Below are 8157 nucleotides of genomic sequence, written 5' to 3'. Positions count from 1 at the left end.
CTCCCAAAGTGCTGGGATTACAGGCGTGAGCCATTGCGCCCGGCCCAGTGGTGGCTTTATAAGGACCAGTTTCCTGGCACCTCTTTTAGGCTACTTTGCAGTTCCAGGGGATTTCTTGTATGTCAAAGGCTTTTCTCTTGGGCAAGTCAGTTGCCACTGTGAGGATACAACACCATATCTTTAGGCATCTTCCTACTTGTCCCCCAACCTGACCCTGGCCCTCCCTAGTGAGTAGACATTTGTTGAGAGACTCAGCTCATCTGAAGAGTCAAGGTCATCCTCTTGCTTGATGTTGAACGAGCACAACACAGATGCTCACTGAGTGTTGGCTGTTATGGTCCAGTCAGTGCCAAAGAACTCAATGGGATCTTCTTCATGCTAGCCCTGGCCTTAGTGCTGCCCTAGAAAGAAGTGGGTCCGGATGGGGAGAGACCAGGAGAGCTCAAGCAGAGTCTGGAGGACGTTGTAGGGTGGTATCACAGCCTCCAGACCCAGTGCACAGAGGCTGGGTCCCCCAGCCCTTGGTGTGACTTGGCGATTCCCAGGTGGCCTTCAGTGGGATGAAGGCTGAGCAGTGGGGCTTGCCTGGGAACGGGGGCACCAAAGGTAGCCAGGGCTGCAGACAGAGAGCAGGTTCCTTGCTTGAGTGGATTGGGGTGCTGGTTGTCAGCCCAGGTCCTGCCAGCTAGGGCCTCTGCCTTGACCTCACGGGGAGGAGTGGGCCCTTGAGGGTTCTTACAGAGGCGTGTCTCTGCCGCAGGTGAACGGGAAGGAGCTCTCCAAGCTGTCTCAGGAGCAAACTCTGCAGGCCCTGCGCTCCTCCAAGGAGCCCCTGGTGATCCAGGTGCTGAGACGCAGCCCCCGCCTCCGGGGGGACAGCTCCTGTCACGACCTGCAGCTGGTGGACAGTGGCACTCAGACCGACATCACCTTCGAGCATATCATGGCGCTGGGCAAGCTGCGTCCGCCCACCCCGCCCATGGTCATCCTGGAGCCGTACGTCCTCTCTGAGCTGTGAGTCGCCCTCAGGAGGGCCCCGGGCCCTGCCTCCAGAGAGGGCAGGCCACATGGGGCGGCCATCTGCACACCACCCTCTCGGGCAGGAAGCAGGCCCCTCGGCCTCCAGAGCTGACCGTGGTATCCGAGGGCTCCAAAACCTCCAGGCCTCTAGCCTTGGGCCGGGCTCCAGAAGGTGCCCCGTTGTATCTACCCCCAGGGCCGAGGGAGGACTCTCCTGTCCGGGACGACGCTGCCGGAAGTGCCAGGGTTGAGGGCCTCAGCTCCTACTCCTCCATCCTCTCTCCTCTGCTGCCTCACAAGCATCACTCCTTGAATCTTCTTGCATCCCTTGTCTGTCTCATTCCTCTACCTGCTCTGAATTTCCTCCATCTCTTCGGCTTCTTTCTTTGGCCCGACCGGAAGAAGGGCCTTTCATCCAGGCCTGGTGGCTCATGACCGCGTGAGCGCTGCCTCATTCTGCTAATCTTAGCTCGGGCTGTGGGGAGGTAGGCCACAGGGCCATGAGCAGCCAATCTTAGTTTTGGGGCCAGGAAGGCAGCCCCTGCAGGTAGGGTGGGCCTCCCTCTGCTCTGCAGAAGTCTTCCAGGGCCTGGATAACTCCTGGGGGCGTTGCATGAGTGGGGCCAGTACTGGGCGGGCGGGTGGGTACCTAGAGATTGGAGAAGTCGGTCCCTGCCAGCTGGTGTGGTTGGAGGAGTCTGGTCTGCGGGACAGGCGAGCTAGTCTGTGCAGGTCCTCCGTGTCGATGCCGCACACTCAGGTGCGAGAAGTGTCCCCGGTCTTTGCATGGCTGCATGTTGCCCAGGAAGGAGCTCTGCAGGAGGCAGCTGGGCCACTCCCCCTTGAGAGCACAAGCAGAGCAGTTCTCCGTGCCAGGCATGCTGGGACTGGCCTGCCTGGGAGCTGGGGCTGAGGTGTGAGAGGACAGCCAGCCGGTCTGACCCCCACCTTCTCCTGGGCAGCCCCCCCATCAGCCATGAGTATTATGACCCGGCGGAATTTATGGAGGGCGGCCCGCAGGAGGCAGACCGCTTGGACGAGCTGGAGTATGAGGTGAGCCGGGTGGCCAGGCCAGAGGCCCGCAGCCAGCTGTGGCAGCCACCCCGACGCCTGCGTGCCTTCCTGCCCAGGCCTGACCCCGTGGCCCTCCCGGCACGTGTCTGGCTGAGTCAGGGAGGGTGCGGGTGAGGTTACATGTTCCGTCCATGTTGGTGAGTCCACGTCCCATGCATGTCTGTCTTCTGTGTCCTGTGCCTGTGTGTGTGCCTCGCGCATTTCCTGGGAGGGAGACCACTGAGTACATGCGCCACGTGGGATGGTAAGAGAGACCCTCAAAGCGGGGACTGGAAACTGAACTCAGGGGTCCCAGAGGAAGCTGAGGGGCTGCGGGTTGAGGGGCTGGGCTGTGCTGCCTGCTCCCTCACTCACGCATTTCTGGGGCTTTCTACCTCTGCTTCCTCCCGGACCCCTCGTGGCAGGAGGTGGAGCTGTATAAAAGTAGCCACCGGGACAAGCTGGGCCTGATGGTTTGCTACCGCACAGACGACGAGGAGGACCTGGGCATTTATGTCGGAGAGGTATGCAGACGGGTATGCCCCAGCCCCGAGGCCCCTCCACGTGGCCTGCCCATGGCTCAGAGGCTGCCCGTAAGGTCCCAGCTAGCAGAGACAGGGCATCACAGCTAGGGTACTGCGTGGTGAGGCGAGGATGGTCGATGGCTTCAGCCACTGTCCACTGAGGCAGTCATCTGCAGAAGGAGGCCTGTGCCCGGGTGGGACAGTAGATGGGCCTGAGAACGAGCAACAGGGTTGCTTCCTAGTCTTCTGAACCCGTCTTGGGCAGATGTCTGTGTATCCCCAGGAGGGGATGGCCCCTCAATCCCCTCCCTACTAGCAGCGTCCCACTAAAGCCACCCTTCCAGACGGACAATGTCCTACTCCCACCAAGTGGCCCAGGGCTGACCAAAAGCACAGGCTTCCATGCAGAGGAGCCTAGGAGTGCCAGGGGCAGGGGCAGGGAGAGGCGACTACTCCACAGCCTCTGCCCCTGCTTTCTGGAACTCGGGGCTGGAAGGGGAGACAGAGAGCCTTCAGCTTGCTTTGGGGTCCCCTGAGGTGAGCCTGCTCCCTTCTACTGAAAGGGCATGTTAGGCACCAAGTCCCCAAGATGTGTGTGTCCTGCAGGTAAATCCCAACAGCATTGCAGCCAAAGACGGCCGGATCCGTGAGGGAGACCGCATCATCCAGGTGAGCACTTGCAGGCTGCAGGCCTGGCCCAAGGCCCCGCTGCACCTGTTGGCCCAGCCACCTCTCTTTAGCCAGTCCCTAGCTCTCTCCCACTAAGAGCCAAGCCTGAGGCCCAGCAGCCTGCCATGTCCCAAACCCAGGCTGAGTCTCATCTCTCTCCTGCCCACTCACCCCAGTGGCTCCCGTGTGCCTATGGGATTTGCTGGCATCCAGGGCCCCTGCTGCTCTGAAACCTCCTGACCCCTCTCCCTCTGCTCCACTCCATGCTGTCCTGAGCACACATTGGTTCTTGCAAGAGCCAGGCCGCCCTCTCCCTGGTACTCTCCACTTAGTTACATCCTCCTGGAGCTCAAGCCCCAGCCTAGCCCAGCGGAGCCAAGAGTGCTTGGGCTCCCTGCACTCGCCCAGGGTCCGCCCTAGGGCCAGCCCTAGCATCCTTGTTGATTATACCCTGGCCTGCCTCAGATTAACGGTGTGGACGTCCAGAACCGGGAAGAGGCGGTGGCCATCCTGAGCCAGGAAGAGAACACCAACATCTCCCTGCTGGTGGCCCGACCTGAGAGCCAGGTGTGTGTGCCTGGCAGGGCAACCCAGGGCCACGACATCAGGCTTTCTGTCTTGGAAGCTGCTGGCCGTGACTAGGGCACACATGTGCCAACAACCTGGAGTTGATGGAGGGCGGGTGGGCAGGGGTCTCTCGGGGCCCGTTTCCCCTCCTGGCCTCTGAAGGCTGAGTGGGCTGGGACCCTGCCCCCCAGGTTGTTGAACTTCACTGAAACAAAGAAACGAAGTGTGGGGCCCAGAGCAGACAAGAAGGGTATATGGGGAGGTCCTTGAAGCTGTGGGGACACCAGGGCCTGTCTCCACAGCTGGCGAAACGGTGGAAGGACAGCGACCGGGATGACTTCCTGGATGACTTTGGCTCTGAGAATGAGGGGGAGCTGCGTGCTCATAAACTGAAATCACCCCCTGCCCAGCAGGTGAGGAAGGAGAAGGGTGCTGGTGGGGAGGGCAAGAAGGAAGGAACTGGGTGGAAGGCGCTGAGGCTGTGCAGGGTCTCCCAACGCTTGGCAGGAAAATAAACCAGGTCTGAAGCCCTTTCAATCCTCCTGTGACATCCCGTGACATCCCTGTCTATGGGACCTAACTGAGCGGTACTTACCTTTCTGCTGTAGCTCCGAAACGAAGAGGAGAAGGGGACTCCGGATGCAGGCCCAGGCCTGAGCAACAGCCAGGAGCTGGACAGCGGGGTGGGCCGGACTGACGAGAGCACCCGGAACGAAGAGAGCTCTGAGCACGACCTGCTGGGGGACGAACCCCCGAGCTCCACCAACACCCCGGGAAGCCTGCGCAAGTTTGGCCTGCAAGGGGACGCCCTGCAGAGCCGGGACTTCCATTTCAGCATGGACTCTCTGCTGGCCGAGGGGGCGGGGCTGGGAGCTGGCGACGTCCCGGGCCTCACGGATGAGGAGTATGAGCGCTACCGCGAGCTCCTGGAGATCAAGTGCCACCTAGAGAACGGCAACCAGCTGGGCCTCCTCTTCCCCCGGGCCTCCGGAGGCAACAGTGCCCTGGATGTCAACCGCAACGAGAGCCTGGGCCACGAGATGGCCATGCTGGAGGAGGAGCTACGGCACCTGGAATTCAAGTGCCGCAACATCCTGCGGGCGCAGAAGATGCAGCAGCTGCGTGAGCGCTGCATGAAGGCCTGGCTGCTGGAGGAGGAGAGCCTCTACGACCTGGCGGCCAGCGAGCCCAAGAAGCACGAGCTGTCTGACATCTCCGAGCTGCCTGAGAAGTCGGACAAGGACAGCACCAGCGCCTACAACACTGGGGAGAGCTGCCGCAGCACCCCGCTGCTCGCGGAACCCCTGCCCGAGAGTCCCCTGCGGCGGGCTGCAGCCGGCAACTCCAACTTGAACCGGACCCCTCCCGGCCCCCCTGTTGCCACCCCGGCCAAGGCAGCTCCTCCACCGGGGAGCCCCGCCAAGTTCCGGTCCCTCTCCCGGGATCCTGAGGCCGGCCGGAGGCAGCATGCGGAGGAGCGCGGCCGCCGCAATCCCAAGACCGGGTTGACCCTGGAGCGTGTGGGCCCCGAAGGCAGCCCTTACCTCTCGCGGCGCCACCGCGGCCAGGGCCAGGAGGGCGAGCACTACCACAGCTGCGTGCAGCTGGCCCCGACGCGAGGGCTGGAGGAGCTGGGCCACAGCCCCCTGAGCTTGGCCGGTGGCCCTCGGGTGGGCGGGGTGGCGACCGCGGCCACTGAAGCACCGCGCATGGAGTGGAAGGTGAAGGTGCGCAGCGATGGAACCCGCTACGTGGCCAAGCGGCCCGTGCGAGATCGGCTGCTGAAAGCCCGTGCCCTGAAGATCCGGGAGGAGCGCAGCGGTATGACTACCGACGACGACGCAGTGAGCGAGATGAAGATGGGCCGTTACTGGAGCAAGGAGGAGCGCAAGCAGCACCTGATCCGAGCCCGCGAACAGCGGAAGCGGCGCGAGTTCATGATGCAGAGCCGGCTGGAGTGCCTGCGGGAGCAGCAGAATGGCGACAGCAAGCCCGAGCTCAACATCATTGCCCTGAGCCACCGCAAAACCATGAAGAAGCGGAACAAGAAGATCCTGGACAACTGGATCACCATCCAGGAGATGCTGGCCCATGGCGCACGCTCGGCTGATGGCAAGCGGGTCTACAACCCTCTCCTCTCGGTCACTACTGTGTGAGCTGCCCCGGCGGGTGCACGGCCCAGGCCCAAGGAGCCCCCTGGGGCCCCTGCCCTCACTGTCCTATAGAGATTATGTGTGTGTGTGCGCGTGCTCACTGTGCGCATGCACACACCTCCCCGTCTAGGTGTGCGCACAGGGCTTTGTTAGCAGAGAGAAGCCCCTGAGGAGAAGGGACGCTTTTCTTCTTTCTGCCCAAGCAAAGTGACCACGCTAGTGGCCAGTATTGGGGGCACACCTGTAATGGGCACCCCTTCGGCTGTGCGTGTGCATTTCCCATTCCCCATGCTCTTGCGTGTGCTTGCACGTGCACGCACACACATACCCAGTGATCTCTCCACCCAACCCGTGTCCTTGCAGACAGGGAAGCTGAGCTGAAAGGAGCACAAGAGAGTGTCCGGCTTCGCTGCTGAGCTCGGCCTCTCCCCGCTGCAGTTATTTGGAGACAAAGGCACCCCGATTTTTGTGGTTTTTCTCCCTTTCTGTGCTTGCCAATAGTTGTTTTGTTTTGTGGACCTGACCTGGGGGCTGGCAGCTCCTTCAGGCAGCCTGGCAGAGGTGGAACTCCCTCCTCCACTGATGGCTGGGAAGGGAGTTGGGGAGGAAGATCGGGAGGGAGGGCTGGGGATAGATGGGAGGGAAGGGGAGGGAAAGGTGGGAGGAATGGGAAGCAGCTGTTCTGGTGGCTTCCACTCTGAGGTGTGGGAACGGGGAGCTTTTGGGGGGCACCTGTTTCCCCAGTGACTGAGAGCAAGACTGCAGGAACGGAGGGGTCTTGCAGGGTGTCCACTAAGAAGTCCCAGAGCCCGTTCTGTGCCCCACACCATCTGGAGCACGGGCTTCTCTTCTGAGTGAACTGAGGAAGGTGATTAGAGGGGGTCTAGAAGCCAAGCCCCGTGAGCAGCAGTGGAAGACCTTGGGCCATGCGGCCTGGAGAGGACTTGGTGGCGATCCACAACCTGGACCCCAGTGAGGTGGTGGGCTGACTGGGAAGGAGAGGCCCCCAGCCTCCTCAGGATTTGCACGTGTGAACTAGGCTGCCTGGGGGTGCCCCTCAGGCTTGGAGAGCCCCGGACTGGAGGCAGACAGGCTGCACCACCCCTTCCCCCTGCATCTTGAGAATAAAGCAAAAGCTGCCTTTGTACTTGGTTGAATCGTGGCCTCCCTGTGTTCATTCTTATTGGGTTGGGGAAAGAGTTGGCAGTTTGGGGTGGGAGAAGGAAGAGGGGGCAGGGTTAGAGTCAACTGAAAGCCAGGCTGCAGCCCTCGGTTTGTCTCGGATGTCAGGAGCAGTGACTGTGACCTCCCATGGGCAATTGTGTGGCACCCCAGGAGGAGAGATACCAGAGTCACCTGAGTCATTTCAGAGGTGTCACAGTCACAGGGTGGTGACCAGATGCAGAAGCTGGCAGAAGCCTGACTTCAGACTAGCCTCCAGGCAAGGGCCATGGTCATCTCCATGGACCAAACCGTAGGTGGGGCCCACTGCTGGCACATGCCACAGAGAAGTGGGTTCCAGTCCTATCCTGCCCAGCAGGGCCTGGTGCCATCCACTCTGGAAGGCGGAAGCTGCCCTCCCCATTTGGTGATCCCACAGTGCCTAGCAAGGTGCTCAGTTTGCAGAAGGCACTCAGTGGATGTCTTGGCCAGACAGATGAATACCCACGTTGTTGCCAGGGCCCTTCTATCCTGAGAGCTCTCAGCAAACCTTCGGGCTCTGTCAAGTGCCAGGAGCCATGCTCAATGCTGGGCAGGGTCAGGGCCTCAAAGACAACCCCGCAGACAACATGGGCACAGCCTGCCATGGGAGTGGTACCCCCTGGAGTGGGCAGTGCTGCCGTGAAGGAGCGGAAGTGGTCAAGGAGGCATTCAGATTCTCCAGAAAGAAGACAATATAGGCCAGGCGTGGTGGCTCACGCCTGTAATCCCAGCACTTTGGGAGGCCAAGGTGGGTGGATCACATGAGGTCAGGCGTTCAAGACCAGCCTGGCCAACATGGAGAAACCCTGTCTCTACTAAAAAGACAAAAATTAGCCAGGCGTGGTGGCAGGTGCCTGTAGTCCCAGCTACTCAGGAGGCTGAGGCAGGAGAATCGCTTGAACCTGAGAGGTGCAGGCTGCAGTGAGCCGAGATCGTGCCACTGCACTCCAGCCTGGGCGACAGAGTGA

The 8157-nt window shown here is 61.3% G+C and overlaps 1 protein-coding gene across 4 annotated transcripts; it reads left to right on the top strand.

The window, feature by feature from the left end:
- The first annotated feature begins 733 nt into the window (after positions 1-733).
- PDZD4 (PDZ domain containing 4) lies at positions 734-7143 on the top strand. Of its 4 annotated transcripts, none has more exons than XM_023200778.3 (7): positions 734-1014; positions 1983-2073; positions 2499-2597; positions 3204-3266; positions 3732-3833; positions 4136-4246; positions 4442-7143. In XM_023200778.3, the coding sequence occupies exons 1-7, from the start codon at positions 944-946 to the stop codon at positions 5987-5989; spliced, it is 2085 nt and encodes a 694-aa protein (XP_023056546.1). In that variant the 5' UTR covers positions 734-943; the 3' UTR covers positions 5990-7143. The 4 variants fall into 4 exon arrangements, with proteins under 4 accessions (XP_023056546.1, XP_023056547.1, XP_023056545.1 ...); XM_023200779.2 differs by having other exon boundaries at positions 735-996; XM_023200777.2 differs by having other exon boundaries at positions 736-1896.
- The last annotated feature ends 1014 nt before the right edge of the window (positions 7144-8157 follow it).

This window comes from Piliocolobus tephrosceles, unplaced genomic scaffold (assembly GCF_002776525.5).
Source record: "Piliocolobus tephrosceles isolate RC106 unplaced genomic scaffold, ASM277652v3 unscaffolded_18244, whole genome shotgun sequence".
NCBI classification, from domain to species: domain Eukaryota; kingdom Metazoa; phylum Chordata; class Mammalia; order Primates; family Cercopithecidae; genus Piliocolobus; species Piliocolobus tephrosceles.
Note: the sequence above shows the minus strand (reverse complement) of the source record. Positions and strands in the feature narration are given on the sequence as shown.

Excerpts from the sequence above, each read along its gene's own strand:
- PDZD4 (XM_023200777.2), top strand. The coding sequence starts at position 1,634 with ATGAGTGGGGCCAGTACTGGGCGGGCGGGTGGGTACCTAGAGATTGGA. Across the intron at positions 2,074-2,498 it reads TGGACGAGCTGGAGTATGAG|GAGGTGGAGCTGTATAAAAG; the intron begins GTGAGCCGGGTG and ends CCCTCGTGGCAG. Across the intron at positions 4,247-4,441 it reads AATCACCCCCTGCCCAGCAG|CTCCGAAACGAAGAGGAGAA; the intron begins GTGAGGAAGGAG and ends TTTCTGCTGTAG.